The sequence below is a fragment of the Bactrocera dorsalis genome, chromosome 2 (genome assembly GCF_023373825.1).
Source record: "Bactrocera dorsalis isolate Fly_Bdor chromosome 2, ASM2337382v1, whole genome shotgun sequence".
Classification (NCBI taxonomy): Eukaryota; Metazoa; Arthropoda; class Insecta; order Diptera; family Tephritidae; genus Bactrocera; species Bactrocera dorsalis.
Window position 1 is genome coordinate 75,696,797 of NC_064304.1, and position 21,922 is coordinate 75,718,718.

At 35.0% G+C, this 21,922-nt stretch overlaps 2 protein-coding genes and 1 long non-coding RNA gene across 9 annotated transcripts in view; 1 reads left to right on the forward strand and 2 right to left on the reverse strand.

Moving 5' to 3' along the window:
• LOC105226404 (dnaJ homolog subfamily C member 16) overlaps nucleotides 1-21,922 on the reverse strand; it is a 623,397-nt gene that overhangs the window by 584,729 nt on the left and 16,746 nt on the right. For 3 of the 7 annotated variants that reach the window (XM_049449948.1, XM_049449947.1, XM_049449949.1), the window contains 3 exons: nucleotides 19,850-19,950; nucleotides 19,609-19,787; nucleotides 19,357-19,551 (listed from right to left, as the gene is read on the reverse strand). The exons of the other annotated variants lie outside the window; for them this stretch is intronic. In XM_049449948.1, the coding sequence (XP_049305905.1) occupies nucleotides 19,357-19,385 (29 nt within the window). In that variant the 5' untranslated portion in view covers nucleotides 19,386-19,551; nucleotides 19,609-19,787; nucleotides 19,850-19,950. The remainder of the gene's footprint in view (nucleotides 1-19,356; nucleotides 19,552-19,608; nucleotides 19,788-19,849; nucleotides 19,951-21,922) is intronic. 7 annotated transcript variants of the gene reach the window in all.
• LOC125776613 (uncharacterized) overlaps nucleotides 1-21,922 on the forward strand; it is a 217,393-nt gene that overhangs the window by 158,900 nt on the left and 36,571 nt on the right. The window lies entirely within an intron of this gene.
• Nucleotides 656-6,577, reverse strand: LOC125776782 (uncharacterized). The gene is made up of 3 exons (XR_007421944.1): nucleotides 2,516-6,577; nucleotides 858-1,001; nucleotides 656-802 (listed from the first exon to the last, which is right to left on the reverse strand). It is a non-coding gene; the product is annotated as an uncharacterized LOC125776782 (long non-coding RNA).

Sequence of the window (21,922 nt, forward strand, 5' to 3'; positions counted from 1 at the left end):
CTATTGTGACAATTAGAGACATGAGACAATCGTCTCAAGCAGAATACCGATATAAGTCTTGTTATGAAAGATAATAACTTTTAATATACTTTTTAATTTAACTTTTTAGGTATTCGTCTTTTAGATTATTCTTATTTTTCTATTTTACTATACCCTAAACAGGATATATTAAGTTTGTAACACCCAGAAGGAAACGTCGGAGAACTTTTAAATATACTTGTACATCAATGTAGCAGTCCGACTGTTCTAGTTCTTCAGTTTTTTGCAGATTTTTCTCATCAAGAAGCTGTTCATTTGTTGGAACCGCCGATATCGGACAACTATAGCATATAGCTGTCATTATAAACTTACCGATCAAAATCAAGTTTTTAGACGAAACTTTTTTATTTGTGAAGAGTATTATAACTATGCACTATGGGTCAAATGAATGGTTTTTGAGGCAAGAAATCACAGGAAGCAGCTAGAGCTTCAAAATTTAGTACAGGTGACTAAGATGGGCATCTTACTCTTCGATAAAAATCTCAAGTCGATCCGCCCTAACCACGCCCACTTCTAGTAACTATATTGTTTACCACGTTAAAATTATTATAATGCCCACTTGCATTGACCGGAAAAGTAAGCTTAGCAATAGGAGAGTTAATAGAAAACACGGTCCTTGGATAATGGAGCATTCTGCTAGAAATAACATTTATTTACTAATAAAATTATTAACATAAAACCATGAAATTAAATAAGTCTTCATTTGCTAGTGATCGGCTTACGAATTAATTTGTGCTTCCAATGCCATCAAGATTTAATTCGACTAAAAAGAGAACATTAAATTTTATAAAAGTTGGTATATTATAAATAACTCTTACTTCAAAATTGTCCGCTATTTCATCAACTTCTAACTCTATATTAAAAAGAGATAGATCCTCTGCCTCCCATTCGAAATCAGAAAAAATTTCATTTGCCATAACATTTGACGTAGTCGGCAATTGATATTCAGGAACATCTGGAATCTTTAAAAAAGAAATAACTTCTCTTAGAAGTTGCAAATTTTTTTTTTGTTGAATGAAGGTTCTTTAGACAAATACTGGATAAGAATGGGTCAGAAGAATCCATGGCTCTGTTAAAAACATCAGATATATTGTGTTCTCTCGAGTCTTTTCGTACATGCTCAATGCGATCCTTTTTATAAAATTTGTTTCTCGCCTCAGAAGCACTTTCTCCAGCGCATCCAAGAGGCACGATTGAGGTTTGTACTATTTGTGGAGAATGTGCTAAAATTTTATGCAACGTAGCTGACATTGGGTACCATTCGTAATATTGAAAATATTTTTCGGCAGTTCTATAACAAAAACTCTTCAAGTTTTCGACACTTAACTCAAAATTACAAGAAATTGCAAGGAAAATATAAATAATTTAGAGCAGTTGGGCTGCAGTTGGCTGCAGTTGAAATTACAACCACATGAAAGTACACATCATTACCTTTCTTCTAGTGATGAGCGATATTTCACTACCGGTGATTTTTTCACTGTGATTGAAAAATCGCAAATCGCAACTGCGATCACTTTTTATAAATAGCAGTTCGCTTCTATGAACAGCGATTGCGATCGCAGTTCGAACCAGTGAATTGTGATCGCAGTTCGAAACTGTGATCGCAGTTCGAAACTGTGATCGCAGTTCGAACCAGTGATTGCGATCGCAGTTCGAACCTGTGATTTACGATAGCAGTTCGAACCTGTGAATTACGATCACAATAGCAAATAGCAGAAAAGTAACAACTTTCTTCAGGGTATTGTATATATCGTATATGCTATTTTTCGTCATAGCGGTTTGAAGTTTTGAGTGTAACGTTCTTATATAAAGCATTTTGTGATGAAAACAAGAATTGTAACTAATTAATTTCAGAAAAAATGATGGAATAAAAAAATTACGGGTTTTTAATATTTTCCCAAAGATTAGGAAACTCGCGTTAATTATTTGGTCTTGAAAATATTAAAAGCGGGTATTCTAAACAAACAAATTATCAACCACACTAATGGTAATTCCTTCTAAGAAATGTGTGAAACCATCATACCAACATACAAATGAACTATGCAATACGCTCTAAGTGTCAGGTAGCCGAACCACTCCAATATTTGCGAAAATGTAGTGAAAAGAAAGGCGGAAAACCTACGTAAGTGGTAAGTGGAACAGACCCGGACTTTTATTCGGCCAAACAGTGTCAAATTGGCAGAATCTGCCGCTACAACAACAACAACGATGTTTGAACGTCGACTTAGTTGCGATCGCAATAGCAATATAAAATCACAGTGATTTAAAAATAGCAATCACTGAAATCACAGTGATTTAAAAATCGCAATATCGCTCATCTCTACTTTCTCCACATATATATTGTTCAACAAATACGTCCCAATAAACAAAGTACTACTCCAAGAAACACGAGTAAATACGACACACTTTGATGCAACAAAAAATTTACAACAACAACATTTTTATGAAACTTATTAATAATATTTTCTTTAAATACCTGAATTAATATTTTCCATTTTATAAAAATTGTATACAATTATAATATTTTGTTAAACAATGGATTAAATGTTAGGCACTATAAAGGTGAATGTCAGAAAACAAAACAAACCAAAAAAAAACTACAACTTTGATAGCTTGGCTTTAAGACATGGGTTGCCACCTGACTCTAATTTTGGTATTTTTGGGTATTTCAAAATGTTTATTACAAAATGCCATTATCCTTTTATTTAAATAGTACACTTTAAAAATTGATTTTTTGCCTCAAAAACCATTCATTTGACCTATAGTGCTATGGTGTGACCGAAGATAACTTCGTTTCCTGTTTTAAATGACATTCTTGTAAACTTTTGTTGACATTTTTCTAATTTAATAATTGCAACTATTCGCTATATCATTGTTTTATTATTGGTAGATTTTGACTTATCTATTATAGGACTACATTATTTCTTCATTATTTTTGAAACCTTTAATCGCTACAAACATTTACTTCAACATTTGCGGAGTTTTCATTGGAATAAACCATTTATGAATTGGTAGTCATTAGCTCATAAAACAGGGCAACCCGTGGTACCATGCTAACTTTGTTAAATAATCTTAGATTAAAGCGTGACGTCCAGCCATAAAGCCAATTCTGATTACCTGACAATGATTTATTATTAACACTTACAGCTTTTAAAACAAAACGAATTTTATGGAATTGAGTATATCTTGTGGCCGGGAACCAATCCAGATCCAAAGGTAAGGGAAACGAACAGTTGAAATGTAAGAGTTTGATGTGTCGCGATAAAATAGTGGGAGTGAGCCAGTGATGTATAGGTGGCGGATGTTGTGGCCCCCGCGGTTGCGATGATGGCACAGCGATCTTATTTGGTTGCTTTTTGTTGGAATTGCGGATGCCCACTCCTGCATCTAAGGGCAACCTAGGCAGAACGTATCTCGGTGGAAAAGGACATCAGCCAAAGCAGGCATTGCACTGGAAGAATGTAATGTTCGAACATATTTCGGTCTGAAACATGAGACAGACTGTGCCAAGGGGCACAACATTGCCTTATGATCCTCGCTTGCAAATTGGAGCGGGAGTCATACAGTCTAGTTGAGCTCTTTGAGATCGTGTCTCCATTGATGGCCACACTATTTTTGTAACACTTCCAAAAAATAAGTTTAAGAAAAACTACACATTTCTAATATGGAAATATAATAATATAATACATACAGTGAATAAATGTGTTGGCTTTCAAGTGACTTATCTCTTAAACATTTGTATGAAACTTATGTATTTTTCACTTTTTTATAACAAATTTTATTCTAAATCACTATTGAAGTTACCCATTACAAAAAAAAAAAATAAAATATCTCACTTTTGAACGGCAAAAAAAAATTGTATACGTACGTTTGCAACACTTTAGGTGCGTATGGTCAAAATGTATTATTTGGTAAACGAAGTTCTTTTGAGCGATCATACCTTTAGAAGAAAAAATGGGAAACAAATACATATATCAAGATTTACAAGCTCTGGTAGTGAAATAATGGAAAGAGAACAACTCGCGAAATGCAATATTGTCAAAAAACCACATACTACTTTTCAGTACATTATTGCTGAAAGAGGAAGTCCAAAAAAAAGTCCCACACTAAAAGTAAACATACTCGGAGTATCAAGGAACACGCTAAATGTCCAATGTTGTTAATTACAAATGATCCCAAATTTAATTTATTTGGATCTGTAGGTTGTCCATTTTTGTGGCATAAGGAAGTCGAAGGGCTAAAAGATAAAAATTTAAATAATACTGTCAAGCATGGTGGAGGCTGCATTATGGGATAAGAGCAAATGTAGTGCAATGGGAGCAAATAGCCTCAGTTGATTTATTTTCAAGGAAGGAATTATGAAAAGAATGAACTAATTGCAATATTAAGGGTTACACCTAGTGTGACAGCTTAAAAACCGCCAACTTTTGAGAATTAAAGAAAAAAATATTGTATCAATTGTTTTGAAATTTTCAGGGTATAACTATACATGTTTCAAAAACTATACACATGTAGAGAAAAAAATAAAATCAATTTATATCAATTAATTCATATTTTTACCACTTTTAAGAATGCTGTCATGTTGCATGTACGCAACTCTGGCGCATCGCTCATAAATAAAATTGCTTAGGACGAATGTAACAAATAAATCATTTGTAATTTGCCCTTGTCTTTTTGTGAAGTTTGTGTTCTTTAGAAATGCGTATGCGCAACAGAAGAATGAAATGGGTTAAACTAGAAAATATTCTCCGTACATATAAAATTTACAAAATGGCAGCGTTTTAAAAAAAAATTTATATTTTACCCCAAACAGATCAAAACAATTATGTCACTGTATAGAGAACTACTTATATGTATATATGTTTTTGGTTTCAACACAAATGGTTTATTTTAAATGGAAATGGACTAGTTTCATGAGTACTAGCTTAATGCTAAATTATATTTTAGTCTAAAAATCAGCAAACTACACTCCCTGAAGCCATCCGCTGGCAGCTACACTGCAGTTTCCTGTTTTACCGGTGTAAGAAGGCTGACTAGGGCCACGCGCAACTTTCGCCGTAACATTGAACTTTGGCGATAACTTCTGCTGATTCAGACCACTAGCAACTTTTGCCGTAACATTGATAAACATTCTTATAATAACTTCTGCTGACTTATGTCACACGTCACCTTGCTGTAATATTAGACTGTTAAACAGTCTTATGATAACTAACATTATTACGATAACTTCTGCTGACTCAGGCCACGCGCAACTTTTGCCGTAACATTGATAAACTTTCTTATGATAACTTCTGCTGACTTAGGCCACACGCAACCTTGCCGTAACATTAGACTGTTAAACAGTCTTATGATAACTCCTCCCCTTATAAGTGGGGTACGTCCGCGGACCTTCTTGTTTGCGGCTGAGTGATGTTTTACACTACTCTTGCTATTGCAGTCCGCCTTCTCCGTTTTCTAGCGAAGATTATTAGGATCAGAAACAAGGGAATGACAGTTAATGATATTAGGGTAAATGATGTTGTTGCTCATCCTGTCTTGTAACCATTGGTTAAATGGTCCATTAGTTGGCGATTTTCTAGAATGCGGTGTCATAAGTATGGTATGCTCATCATATCGTATTTCCCGGTTATCTTTATTTGGGTGGCCCAGTGGCTACTCTTATGAGGATGTCGTTTCAATTTGTACAGATCGTTCCATTAACATTAGCTTTACCCGAAAATATTACTAGGTAAGTACCTATTTTTAGTGAAACAGTAGCGTTGTTATGTGTTAGTGCTGCGGTGTGATCGTTTATAATGACCAGGCCATCATCAATTTCTTGAACAGGATCTAGTTGGCCAAATGTCGTTCTCCATCTTGCTGTAACGCTGACTACTAACTGTTGAGCGCACGTCGTAATATTAAACTTAGAAACTGATAACAAATCAGTTACGGTGACCTTGTTGAATGAGTCGTTCTTCAAAATTGAATATATTTCATTGTTATCAAAAATAATCGGGTTTAACCCCTTGACGTATCAATTAGCGCAACGAAATTCGCTTCCAACTGTTCGCACACAACTTGCACTAAACAAGTCACAAATGACTAACACGCTTGTTTTACAAATTTACAAAAAATAAAATACTACGATTTAATTTTAATGCGTAACAAAAAATATGGATAGTTACACAACTGATCTGCAGTAGATAATGCACTCAACTGCAACAATGTTTTTTTGTTTATATTATTAGCAGAAAATAACGAGAACATTTCAATCCTCTTTTTATCAAATATACACTTCTTCACACCACGAGTCAGACTCGTGGAAATACGTCAAGGGGTTAATAACCCTAGTTGTGCTAGTGCGATTGATAGAATTATATTATCTAGGTCATTGATAATGGCTCTATTTCTGGCCAAGAGAATGTCATAAAGGTGCTCGGTATCTATTTCTTTTGTTTTTGTTGTATTGTAATTGAGAATTGATTGCTAATTTCCTATTGTTATTGTAACTAAGTTTATCAAGTTCTATCGTTACCTTTTGAAAGTCGTCAAAGTCAGGCGTACCTGCTACTATTTTGAGGGCAGTTCCTAAGATGTTCAAGCTTCGTTGATGTCTTGTTGGTCCAGTTACTGTTCGGAGGAGTTTGTCAATTCGTTCGAGGTCGGCCTTCGTCAATTTTGTCATGTGACTGTGGGGTAAATATTGCAGGACATAGCGGGTTTTACGCGTCAATTCGGCAATGGATTTGTTGTGTGTCCGATGTAACCGTATGAATCCCATAGGACCATATCACCATCCGTAATCGGTAAATAGTCCGAGTCCACAACTTTGCCGTTGTTAAGTGTCGAAGCCAAAGAGGGTGGAGATGGGGAGAGAGTTATTAGCTTTAACTAACGCAGATTATTCTTATGAACTACCATTTACCCTAACCGTGGAGCCCAAATCTTCTTGGACCACACCTTCGGCGTACAAGGGAGTGAGCTTCTTTCCTAGGCGTTTATTTGACTTGATGAGAACTGTTTCGCCCACACCGAATGTTCTTTCTGTCTGGTTTTTGTTATGAATTCTTCGTGTTGCCTCTTGGGCTTTTTCCGCGTTATCTTTTGCCTGCTCAGTTTCTTCTTTCTGCGAATTGAAGACATCCACTGGTTTCTCGCCTGTTACTGAGTGAATACTCTTATTGTATTCGATTGTGGCGAGTATATGGTTCTGGTTCCCATGAACAGGTTAACCACATGGTTAATGTCGATTTTAAATTAAGATAGTTTGTCCAAGCAGGTAAGAAAGTATGTAGAATTTATGGAGAAGATATCGATGTGAAGAGTTTCCCCGGGAAAAGTTGGAATGGGAGTTTTCCCTATAGGATGCTTAACTGAGTGTCTTACGTATTTGGCTTTTGCGCAGATTTTGCAATTTACTACCACTTCCCTGGCCTTCTTCTCCATTCTAGGGAAAAAATAATCTTGTAGTATTTGCTTAACGTTTTCCTGAGAAGCACGGTGGGATCTGTTATGCTCTTGTGCGATTATTTCCATTTGTTCGTTAGGGTCAAAAATGTCTGGTGCTTGGAAATGTGGTTATTAGCCAATGCTGGATCTGTGCTAGCAGAGGTAGCTCGCAATGAATACAATTAACTACATCAGATTTTATTACTTCTGGTAGCATTTTAAACAAATTCCCATTATCAGTAAATGTAAGGAAGTGGCGTAATTTGTTTCCGAAAAGAACAAATGTTTTCTTCGATGGATGATTGCCAGATTCCAGAATCAATTGGTTTCGATAGACATTTACCGGTTTAGAAACTATTTCTATGGTGTAGGTAAGTGATTTCTCCCTGAGAATAGTGGCGGCATCTGGGCAACCACAAAATTTTATATTAATTTAATATCGCACAATAATGAATAATGAGTTTCTCAACTTACAATAATAGGTTTCCATAAATGTTGGATTTCCGTTGGCGGATGTGATCTGACAAGTTTAGTATTTTTTCGGTTCTTCTTCACGTTCGTTTGCAGGTTTCTTTTGGTTTTTTGATAGTAATTTCTCGTTGATTTTACTAAAAAAATTGATTAAATAGAACTTTCGTAAATGCCCCACGTTAAGCGCCTTTAAACCCTTTTAAAAAGAAATGATTGAACTGAGCGGCTACATTTTCGAACGTTGTAACTCAAAAACTATTTGAAGATATAGATTTGAATTTTAGTATGATATTTTTAAAGATACAAACTATCGAAATATGATAAAAATATAAAAAAGATCGTTTTTTCAAAATTTCACAATTGCCCTATCCAAAAATAATGAGGTTCTTTCAGCTGCTAAATTCAGTTTAAACAGTGGTTACTGCTTTATTCAAGATAACGGACATTCATTTGAAAACAAAGGACATTCGTATTCAAATTCGAGAATAAATAATAAAGTTAGGAAAAGACGTGAAATATTTGAGTGCATTTGCAAAAATATTGTGCGAGCGAAGTCGACAGTGTCAATCTCCAGCAAGCAAGCCGAAAACAGGTCATCCATCGAAAATTTACGAAAAGTGTTTAGATAAAAAAAACTTAAATTACAGCCGCAAAAATTCGTAGTACCTCGGAATAATACAACAATATTAATGTGCATACAGTTTGAAACGTCCATTGTTTAGTTATGAAAACAAGATAAACTTTTTCGGTTGGGTATGCAACCAAAACATTTTGCGTGAAGCAAACCAACCGAAAAACTTTATTCCACCTGGAAGTATCGCAGTGGTACAGACAAGTTATAGGGCTGCTTATCGGCGAATGGAGTTGGTTAATTCGATTTTGTGAATCCAAATAGACTACTGTGTTCATTCGGACGCGCCGACAAGCAATTTCCACGGTTATTGAATCAAGTTAGACCCTTATACATTCGCCCTCCAATCACCGGAACTTAAACCGACAGATCATTTGTGGGATGAAATAAAATCCTGCATTCATAAAAAAACATACAAGAATAAACAGAACTATATACATATGTATTTAGATAGATAGTGTTGAGTGAAGTGGAAGTGTTTTTAGCGCTCTTTGATTATTCGTAGAATAATCCTAGTTTTTCACAGTGACAGCACAATAGATTTTGCCTTGGGACTTAGCCGAAATCCGAACGATTCAGTTGCACACAAATAGCTTTTATATGCGCGCTCAGGATGCTAAGGCAGCTTTAAATTGGGCAAAGTTAAGATCTATCTGCCGCCTCTGAGAATATTCATATGGTTAGTCTGATTGCACAGGGCACGTGACAAAGGTGTGCAAGAATGCCCCGGGCTGTATGCTTTGTACAGAAGAGCATTCCGTCTTGAGTATGGCCTGTCCGAAATATGAAAATATGAGGTTATTACAGCGCTGCAGCACAAGATCTGTCGCCTTACTAAGCGAGCAATATAGCCAGCGCTTGAAAAGCACTTGCACTACAGATAGAATGAAAAGGTAGCAATATGGTCTTGCAAAGGATAACTTTTCACATCATGCTTCAGAGAAGTTTTAAATGGTTTTACGTGGGAACATGGATTATATCTTTTAAGCTGCTATGCTCGCCGTAGCGCATCAATTAATGAATTCCAAAACTTCCTCCTGGAGCTGTAAAGCACCCATAAATCTAGCGGTAGTCTTAAATATATGATCTAATTGGGGTAGCATAGTACAAATTATTATGGGTGTCGCATTCTAAAATACTTGAGCCAAACGAACATTACGATAATAAATAGTGACACGCAAAATACCTATCAAAGTGGAAATAATGTTTCCATAATAGACTTGCTGTTCGCTAACGACATACTTAGCAGCAACGTTAAGTGGGAAGTGCCGGACCTGTGAAGCGGAAACCCTAAGCAGAGACGTCTTTCAAAAACGAAGTGTAAGACATAAGGAGTTCGATAGGGACGTTTTTGAAGCATCTGGAATGTAGCAAAGGCACCAGGAGAAAGCGCCATAATATCTTAACAGCGAGACGTCGCCTACAGCTCAACCAGGATGGTGAGAACGAAGGAAGCTTCGCCTCAGAGAATCGCTTACAAAATATGTATTTCAAAGTTCAAAAATAAGTCTCCGCAGCCAACTAACTAGCAGATACATGACCCCATTTCTTATGCTAACCGAAACAAAACTACAGAATCACCCCTATTAGTCACGCAAAATAAAATATTGACAATTGCGAAAAAACACCAAGGCGCCTGGAATTGATAGTATACCAAATAAAGCACTAAAAGAAACAATGATTTGTTCGTCAAAATGTAAAACGCGTGTATAATAGAACCGACCGCTCGACACGATTGGCAAAGTTAACGAAAGCATAGTTAGAAACCGCACGGCATGACAAATGGCATAATCGGGCGACCTATGCTATCCCTCACGTCAACCTGCCTACACGTGCAGGGCCTATAACTATCTCTATCCAATAAAGTCGGAGACTTTATTTTTGTGGACAACCACACTTACGTTAACTTTAGTAAAGCTGACTGGGTCGGTTTCACAGAATTTACTAAGAACACTTTCACCGCTCTACCCATTTCTATGAATGAATGTTGAACTCAATTCCGCAAGGTGATACCGGATGCTACATCTCCGATGGGACATGGACCTCCATCAATTTCCCAGCCGAAGCAGCCGAGCGCGACATCTTACACTATGTCGATCTCTGTGATCCACGTATAAGAGATCTCAACTAGGCCAGACCTTATCTAATCCGAAGAGGCAGACTATCAATATGGTTCCCTTAAAGTGCGCTGGACTGCCACAGCACTTAGCTGTCAACCAGTGGGATTCATTAGTCAAGCAAATACAGGGTCCGGTACTGTAACCAACTTCAGATCGTTCGCGTAGCTGTCGCACTGAAATCAGCTGTTTATAAATTTGCTGAATGACAGTTCGGAGTATTGTTCACAAGTGTCCAAAAGCGTTTTGCAAGTGAACTCAAAAAAAAAAAATGATTAGCGAAGGAATTCAAACGTAATAGTGTGATTGCTTTATATTTAGCTGGAAAATAACAGCCAACAATTGTTCGTGAGCTCAAACACCTTAAAGTGAATAAAGTTTTTGTTTATCGCACCATCACTCGTTACAATGATACTGATAGCAACGTCACGTGAGATGGTTCGGAGAGTGAAAAAGCGACTTGAGCGAAATTCACGACGAAGTGCCAATGAAATGGCTAAAGAACTGAAAATATCCGACCGCAGCATCTGACGCATATTGAAAAATGAGCTTAAGATCAAGCATTACAAGTTTCAAAAGGCCCATGATCTCACACCGAAGCAATAACAAGTAAGACTTGAGAGAGCGAAGCAGTTGCTTCGCTTGGCCGAAAGCAGTCAAATTCTGAACATTGTGTTTTCTGACGAAAAAATTTTTCTACTTGACCAATTCGTAAACTTTCAAAACGATAGGGTTTACTTGACCGACCGTTCATACGAGAATCTAAGTCATCGGTTGGCCACCAGGAGACAGCACCCGCCCCAAATAATGGTTTGGGCCGCTGTCACCGCAGAGTGGCGGTCTCCAATTGTTTTCATCGAGCCTGGCGTCAAAGTAAATGCGACATATTATCGGGAAAGTGTTCTGAAGGCTGCTTTGATGCCGTAGGCAAACAAACATTTCGGTCGCAAACTGCGGACGTTTCAACAAGACCCAGCACCGTCGCACAAAGTGCGAGTGGACCAAGAATGGCTAAAAAACAACGTTCCGAACTTCATTACGACCACACAATGGCTCTCGAATTCACCAGATGCGAATCCAATGGATTATTCTCTCTGGGCCATTTTGGAGAGCAAGGACCGGACCCTGTAGGTGGTCATAGGTCATGCTGGGACTCACTGCACTCAGAATATATACATATTTGTTATGCGGTTTAAGTAATGCTGTTTTTAAATCACTATGATTTTATATTGCTATTGCAATCGCAGCTAAAACAACGTAAAAATAAGAAAACAAGCACACGCAGAAAATTGTTTACAATGGCTGTAAAATATGCCATACCAAAACCCATGTTTCTTTTCGTGCAATGATGCGTAAAAATATAATTGCAACCCTGTTTTAGCTGTCATAAGTATATCACTAGATTCTGCAATGGGTGCTCTCTTGGTCTTGCATATTTCGGTATAGGATTTTTGCATGTAGGATTTTGACAGCTGGTAACGCACTGTGAATGATCCACATTAGAAGAAAGAAAGAAAGTAAACTTTGTGTGTAATTTGTATGTATGTATGTGTGTAGTAATATAAATATTTTCATTGCGATTTAAGGAATGTTGTTAATGATTGGTAAGTTTTATACAACATTTCAAAATGAACTATACTTCATAATAGTAGGGGAGCTCGGAGTGCTAAATTTGCAGTTACTGAAGCGTCATGGAGACTTACTAGATTGTCAAGATAACGTTTAAAAAAAAAAGAAAGTCTATGTGAAGTTTTCCATTTTAGTGGGGAGAAGAGCGGGTAATTGGTTTCAAAAATGTAAAAAAAAAACAGTCACATGAAAATACTCAAGCGCGTCAGTCATTTATGGTATATACGCGCATTGTATTTCTGATAGTCGATATATACTCGTATATTAATCTGACAATCAAGTCAGGGTTGAAGGCCGTAATGACAGGTTAAAAAAAAAAAAATAATAAGTTACTCGAGCGCGTCAGATTTTCTAAGCGAATGTTAATGAACCTCTAAAAAGTGTACCATTTAAATTTCTGACAATTTCCACATGGACAAAAGTCATTTGTTGATTTTAAAACTTTAAAAAAAAAGGTGACCTCGAGATACTCGAGCGCGTCAGATTTTTATGCAGGGGGATGAACTTGATGTCAGAGTCTTCCCAAAAGATAATCTGACAATTATATAGAGGCATATCGTTAATCTGACGATTTAAAAGTGGAAGAATTCTGTTTGGTTCTTGTTTTTGTTACAGGATGTAATAAAAACAGTGTATACATATACATATGTATACAATATATGTATATATGTATACAATATTATATGTATTATGTATATTGTATACATATACATATGTATATGTTTAGAAAATTGTATAATTTATTAATATGAAAATAGATCTAAATATTAATAAAAAAAAATTTAGAGTTTGTGGAATAAACTTTTTTTTTCATACGTTTCTTCGCCACAGTAAACACATTTGACACTAACGTCACTCATTTTTACAATGGATGGGGATGTTCGAGCAAGCAAATAACTGCAGCAATATTGCGACAGTGTTGTTTTTCTGCAGATACTCAGCTGATACTTATATTGCAACATTTTTGCGTCGAATATGATGCCTTGCAATACTGCCGCAGTGATTGAGACTCGAACATCCCCGATGTAAAACTGATCGCTGTAAACGAACGAAACAAACAAAAGTGTCAAGCGTTTACTAACAACAACCACGCTATGGTGATTAGTACGCTTGAACTTTTGTCGACGATTTTACCTGTATCGCCCCACGGAAATTGTCAGATTATATGATTTTCGTGATTCTGACAGAATTACCTTTAAAATGAAAACAAATCTATCGCGCTCGAGTATTTCAAGGTGACGTTTTTTTTTTACAGATTTGTCACCCTGCTATTTCTCTAAGCCACCCTCAAACTGTCAGAATATTGAAATATGCACTCGTCTGCATGCATTTAACTTACCATCTCCTAATCTTACGCGCTCGAGTTTCTCGAAGGATCGAGTTTTTTTCTCTAATCTGACGAACCTCTCCCCCCCCCCAACGCACGCCTCCATATTAAGGGCTCATATTTGGTAGGGGTACATAAAAGGGTGCAATGTTTCTCCCCATATAGTTTTCTGACACGCTTAAGTAACTGCAAAAATCCCCTCTTGGGCTCCCCTACTATAATAATGATTTCAACTAATTTAGGAAGATTTTGACGAATACTTCGAATTTCCTTCAAGAAACAATTGTTGATTTGATGTTTCTTCACAAAACCAGGTTTGCCATATTCACATTTTATTGAAAAAAAGTATTAAAAATTAGTACTAGATTTCTTGAGAGCTGCGTACTAGCACAAGTAAATTTATCGCAGGAAAATTTCTTGACCGTTTCTTAAGCGTTTTTTTTATATGAAGTTTTTACTTTCTTGAGAGCTGCGTACTAAGCTTAAGCAGTTACAACTTCTGACTACTTCTTTAAACGAATAAACTTATAGTTATCACTAAAACATATTTTCAACATTTTCCTTTACAAATATTCGACCGTAGAAAATATTGGACTAGTAGTTCGACTGTAGGATGCTTATTTTGAACAAGTTTCTTTAAATTTATTAACGATGCTTTAAATTTTTGATTAAAGAATATTACATTTTACATATATTTCATGTACCACTTCAAACAACTGTCAACATCTTCACTTATTTTCCCTGATAAATTCCCTGTCATTATTGAAAATCTTAAACATACACATAAATGTTAAGGGAAATGTTTAGTATCGCGCCGGTTTAGTATCGTTTATGGAGAAAAGATTTGGAAGCACTGAACACCTTTTCGCGTTCACTTCACACATTTGTTGCTAACTGGGTTTAATTTATTCCCTTTTGTTCGTGCTTTCTCGGCAATTTGACAGTTCAAATTAGGCAGTCATTTTGGTTTTTCGCATTATTGAACTTAATGCAGAAAAAGGTGTATTTATTTAAAGATTTACAAAGAAATTAACAATCAAAAGTAATTAAAAACATTACTAGTGGTTTTTATAATTCATAAGTAATATATGTGCGTGAAAATGTATCCATAATTGGTTTGGTACAATGCACAACAGATGAAAATACATTAGCATATATTGAGAAATTTGCAAAAAAATAGCATTTTTTAAAGTGAAGTTTTGGAAAAATTTGTGAACCGATTTTTATAAAATATGTTTTAAAATAAAGTTCAATAATTTAAGTAGACATGCGTTTTTAAAATTTTCAATTTGGTTCTCTCGTTTAGGTACAGTGAGCCAAAATTAACCGGCGCGATACTAAACCCAACCCAATGTTAAAACCGTTATGACGAAAATACGTAGCTTGAAGAAAGCAGCTACTTTTTGATATTCTCCTATTGCTATCAGAAGTAACCCTATTAAACTGTTCTGTTAAAAATAACAATTTTCACAAGTTTTTTGTGAACTGCTTTTGCAATCGCAATACACAGAATCGAACTACTATCGATATCCCTAGAGTGAACTGCTATTTACAAAAAATTATCGCAGTTGCAATAATATCTAGATTCACGAAGTAACTGGTGATTTCACTTAAGGGGTTAGGGGTAGTTAGAATTTTCAAAAAATTATTTTTTTTTGCATTTTCGTTAAGTGTAATATCTTAAAAATATTCTCTGAAAATTTCACGTTGATCCGATAATCAGTTTTTGAGATATTCGAGAAATAAGAAAGAGAGCACGGGCACTTCAAAGCGCTAGTGTGAAACATTAAACGCGTTTCTCTCAAAACTATGTCTTTTGAATCGGTGATAACTGTAACTCGAAAACCGTTCAGTAGATTTTAATGATATTAATACAGCTTTTAGAGTACATAATAAAATTTCGAAAATTTGGATTTTTGCGCAAAAATTTAGAAAAAAATTTCCTGAGACCGCCATTTTGTTAATTTTGAAAAATAAATAAATTCTTCGATCAGGCCCGGGATTATCTATTTATAAAACTAATTTTGGGTTGGGTTTAGTATCGCGCCGGTTAATTTTGGCTCACTGTACCTAAACGAGAGAACCAAATTGAAAATTTTAAACACGCATGTGTGCTTAAATTATCGAACTTTATATTGAAGCATATTTTATAAAAATCGGTTCACAAATTTTTCCACAAATTCACTTTAAAAAATGCTATTTTTTGCAAATTTCTAAATATATGCTCGTGTATTTTCATCTGTTGTGCATTGTACCAAACCAATTATGGATACATTTTCACGCACATATATTACTTATGAATTATAAAAACCACTAGTAATGTTTTTAATTACTTTTGATTATTAATTTCTTTGTAAATCTTTAAATAAAATACACCTTTTTCTGCATTGAGTTCAATAATGCGAAAAACCAAAATGACTGCCTAATTTGAACTGTCAAATTACCGAGAAAGCACGAACAAAAGGGAATAAATTAAACCCACTTAGCAATAAATGTATGAAGTGAACGCGAAAAGGTGTTCAATGCGAAAAAAAATCTGATACACCCCGGTGTTGGACCGACCAGGGTTATTTTTGTAGAGCGCGGCCGAAGGCCGCCAACGCAGAAAGGAGTACTACACGAAAGTACATCGGTCACCCCGGGTATTCGCTCGACCAGGGTTATTTTTTTAGAGCGCGGCCGAAGGCCGCCAACGCAGAAAGGAGTACTACACGAAAGTACTTCGGTCACCCCGGATCCCTTTGTATCATTAATAGATGCAATTAAATATGTATATACATTGCACTGAAACATTTCAGGGGGGGTCAGCCCCCCCTGTTTTTCTCCATAAACGACACTAAACCGGCGCGATACTAAACATTTCCCCTAATTTTTTTTGTCCGATTGTTTTTAGATGAATCTCCAAGGACTTATGCTTGTCATCGCAAGTACCTTTTTTTGGAACTGGGTCAACACAAACAACTATAACTTTGGAAATTAAATTTTTTTTTTTGAAATTTTCGCGACTTCAAGTCAACACATCCTACAATAATGCCATATTACTACTTTTGTAAAATAACATGATTTAGTAGCAAAAAAAAAATACTGAAAACTCTCATTTTTCGTGCCTCTGACTACCCCGTAATGCTTCTGAGGTTCACATCTTGTTAAAGTACGGAGTGCACTTTTCTAGCTCGTCTGAAGATTTCTTGGCCTTCCTTGTGTTCTAATGCGTAAAACGGCTGACCGAATGAGGATTAGGTTGCGGAATGAACGTAGAGTGTAACACCCAAAATTTTAGTGTTGTTAAAGATACGAATTTTAATACCATCCACTGCGATATTAAGATCCAGTCTGTACTCCTTCGTGCACCATTCTTGGGTAGAATTCTGACTTCGAAATAGTAAGAATGATTTCTAAACGGTCAGATAATTCATGATCCACCTCTAAGTTGAAGGGATGGAGCGTGGTACTTTCGATGTCTTCTAGCAACTTTCTGTGGTTGACAGTGTCAAAGACTTCTAATAAGTCCAAAATTACTAGAATCATCTTCTGACAGAGTGGTATTTGATTTAGGCCACGAATTATCTAGTCATTTCGACGCTGTGGTGGTACTCTGCAGTTTGCAGAAGGCATGTTGCAACCAAGAGCTTGAAAAGCCTAGCGAATCTATAGTGACCCTTACAAAACTAGGGTTGGGATACATTCCTGACGGTCGATATCACCGTCCATAAAACAATATTGCACATAGTTTTTTCCGTAAGAAGGCCAGGCGAGCGTATAAAGATTAAGCCTCAGCTATCCCTTCCTTCCCGGTTTATGAATACAACTACCTTGATATTTATCTATGAGAGTATGAAGTGAGCGCTAAAATTAAAATGTGTTGGTCATTTGTTGTGAAGAGCTTTAATTTTTTTGTTTAGTTGACATGACATCTGTCAAACATATTCAATAACTTTAGTTATTAAACAAAAAACATCATCGGGTGTAAAATTTTGTACCGAAAAGTGATGATTTGCGCAAAGTATAAATTTTTTGTTTCCATTTGAAGAAAAGTGTTGCAACCTCGCTTCGAATGCTTATCGAGGCATATGGTGATCATGCCATATCAGAAGCAACATGCAAAAGATGGTTTCAACGGGTCAGTTATAATTATTTTAATGCGACGAAAGTGGAAGACCACCACAACGTTTAAAGACGCCGAACTGCAAGCAATATTGAATGGAGATGATACTTCGAGTTAAAAGCAATTGGCAGCCTTATTAAATGTTATATAATTGAATGAAAGAAAATCAGTTTTAGATTGAATTATCACTGGCAATGAAAAATGGATTGATTTTAAGAATCCTAAACGGAGAAAATCATGGATTAATCCGGGCTGTAATCAAGATATAATCAAATTACTAAGCTGCTACCCCACCCACCAAAATTAGCCTCTTTCGATTACCATTTGTTTTCACCGATGGGATACGCTTTGGCTGGGCAGCACTGCGCAGAAATCGAAATTTGATGATTTGTTTCAAAAGTCGAACATTTCTATTAGCATTGTATCCTCAAAGATAGGTAACCAGAAAGATGTTCAAAATGTGTAAAAAGCAATGGTAAATAATATTATATTTTAGTATTTTTGTTTATATAATATTAATACACTCATTTCGTACCGGTACACCTGGTAAGTCCTTTGGAATTAAGGTCCCTACTACCATTTTTAATCCTACTGCATTTTGGTTGTAGTTTTGAAATTCGGTATTATGGTTTTCAACCCATTATAGAAAATGGAAAATGGGTAAAAACAACTATTTTATTTTTAATTTTAAACTATATGAAACAGTTATAATGTACAAATCCATGGAAAAATGAAAAGTTTGTTGAGCTCGTAGAGTAAAATCTCTTAACTGGACGAGATAACATAATAAAATTAAAGGGCGGTAGGAAGTGTTTCGAACATAAATCGTTTAAAATTAACTCTTTGAGAGTTTGCAGTAAAGTTCCTTCATCTCATTTAAAATGATTCCTCATTTAAACAAAAATAGCATATGCAAACTCATACACATTGTGAATGATTTTTCAAAAAAATGCATTTTGCTGAGTTGGTAGGACTGTCCTTAATTACTATGCCAAATGTGATGACGATCTGTTTTCCGTCGAAAACGGACGGAATCGTAGAACAATTCATGGATTTTACACGTTAGTAATGCACCATTGCATCGATCGGTGTGCTTTTTACTTGTTCCCAAACTGAAATTGCCACTTGGTGGAACCCGTTTTCGGTAGATCGAAGAAATAAAACAAAATTCGCTGAAGAGGCTGAAGGCCATCCCAAAAGTCCTTATTAAAAGTGTTTGGAGGCCTGAAAAAATCGTTAGCTTAAATGTATTACATCTGACGGGAATTACTTTGAAGGCGATAAAATAAATATTGATGTATAATTAAACATTTTGCGTTTTATTTACAATTTCCGGGTACTTTTTTGTCAAAATGTATATCAGTAACAAACATAATTAATATTATTTGAAAACGATTTAATTGTCAATAAAACTTGTAAGCCAAGAAAATGTTAGGAAATTCTAATATATTTGAGTAACCAGGAAGGCTTTTTCCTTAGGCTCAGCAGATCAATTTTGGCCCCAACATGTTTGTCATCGTAATATAAATCAAAACTAATGTTCATTTTAATAATCATTCAACTTTACGTGAATAATTGCAATTATATATGTTGAACAAAACATTACCATATAATTAAACATAGGGTATGCGACATGTCCACTTCTGCTTCCCTTATGCCCCGCTATACACTATAACTTTTATTCATAGTCGGTAAGTAATAGGTAGGGCAGGCTGCTTATTTACGTTACTCCTCACATATCAAATTTTAATCGATTCGTGATCGTAATTGTAGAAGTTTGTGATTGTGTACATCTAGTCAACTATAAAGATATTGAATGCATATCTGAATTATTATTTATGAGTTGTCACAATTTTACCTATCTTGGAAGCTGAATGAAATTCTGATGTTCGAATTCACCACGAAAAATGTCCAAATTTCATATAATAACAATATTCACACAATAACTAAAAGGTTCCATTCCAACCATTGGTAAGGGTTATCATATTAGGGGCGGTTTCATGACCAGAAGCCCGGATTTCGACTGCTTTTTAGCAACTGATAAAGAAAAGCATTTAATATTTGTACTATCCATTTTTAATAATTTGTTCATTTATTACAAAATTAGTTTAAAAAATTTGTTCATTGAGTTATACGTCCTTGAAGTTAAGGGAAATAAAAGCCATGTTCTCGTCGTCATGATTTCTACCCTTGTAATCATCTGAAAAATAGAATATTGATGGATTCTTGATTAGTGCGAATGTCGCTATATCAAAAGCTGCAAAACTGATTTTTTTCATAAAATGGCGGCTACTCCAAAATACCATATATGTATATCGATTTTTTTTACTTTTTTAACTTGATATATATATATCACCAAATTTGATATATTTCTCCAAATGAAACATTATTTTTTATAGCAATCCCATCTAAACAATTTTTTCGGTGAATACGCAATTGTCTTAGGCAATAACTTATGCCAAATTTCAATATTTCAATCGAAAAAGTGTTTCGTACAAGTTCAGTTTGTACGATAGCTGTATGCTTGAGATTCGACATAAAAAAATGTACGGATATGACACTATTAAATAATACTCTATGCAAAATTTCATTAAAATATCCCGTCAAACAAAAAAATTTTCCATACGTTCAGATTAAAATACATAGTTTTCTTAAGCACATTGATTATGTTAAAATTTTAGAAGATATCTCGTCAAATGAACAAAACGTGCACTTGATTACGATCGTTAAGTTTGTATGACAGCTACATAATTGCTATGGTAGTCCGATATCGGTCGTTCCGACAAATAACCAGTTTCTTGGTGAGAAAAGGTCGGGTACAAAATTTCAGATGGTGCCTCAAAAACTGCGCGAAAACTATACGCGAGCTACTCTCGCATATATATTCAGACTGACGGAAATGGCTAAATCGACTCAGCTCGCCACAGTGGTCATTGATACATATACTATAGTGTCTGACGTTTCCTTTTGGGTGTTCCAAACATCCAATTGCAAGAAAAAATAGCCGCATTATCGTCGGGGCTTCAAAACTGATCCAACACCGGGATTTATCAAGAAAAGAGAAATGCTGAAAATTTCTGTAATCTCTATTTTTTAATTTTTATGTTTGCAAAATATATACAGTTACTGACAATAAAATAGATGGTTCCGAAATAATTAGCTATCTCTAATAAAAAAGTTGGATAGATTTCCGATTCGTATTCGATTCATGCAATATTTATCTTTTAAAACACCATGAGGATAGCTGTTACATTTTACTATTTTAATAGTGTTAAAAAAAACTAAACAAAAGTTTGCCTTTGTTGTTGTGACAAAAAAAATATAATCAAGTAATAAACATATCAATTATAGGCGTTATTTAGTAAACAATTTTTTGTAGGTATATAATTTTTAAGATGTTTATTCAAACTTGATATATTGTTATAATTAAGTATTATTTGTAGAAGAAATGGGCCGAAGAAAGTATTACCCAGCACCAAATCGATAGCTTATAAAAAAATTGCATAATAAGTGTTATACCCAAAGGAATATTGCGAAATAATACAAAAATATAAAAATCTCAAAAGAGTGCGAATGGAGGGGAGGGATAACAATTACATAAAGATTTTATCAAAAATCGATTCTTTGAAGTCCTATGTATGTAGCTATCCAAAGAGAATTAGGTGTATAAATTTCTTTTAGAATTGTTGCACGTCACCTTTTAGAAAATAATATATTCAGAAAGTTGTCCCGAATAGTCCCAATGTTGATAAAAAAATAAATAGTTGTCTGCTGATAATACTGAAATTTATATTAAGACATTTTTGCTTCTGAAACACTTAAAATAAATATTATTAACAATAAAATATAATTGTGAATAAACTTACTTGTGAATAAAATTTTCATTATATTTTGTTGTCAGTAACTATAACACAATGCAGGGTGTCGACTGAACACTAATTTCGAAATTCCCTGACTTTTCCCTGACCGAAAATAAAATTCCAGAATATAATATATAATTGTAAATTATTTATTTTAAAAATAATTTTTGTTTGCTATAATTTACACCTAATACCCGGAATTGAGTAAGAATTTGGAACTATCAATTATTTTATACTTTTTCTCCGATTTCCAACTATCCATAAAAGATCAGTTTTTTTCGATCAAATGTTTATAACTTTTGAAAATCTAAT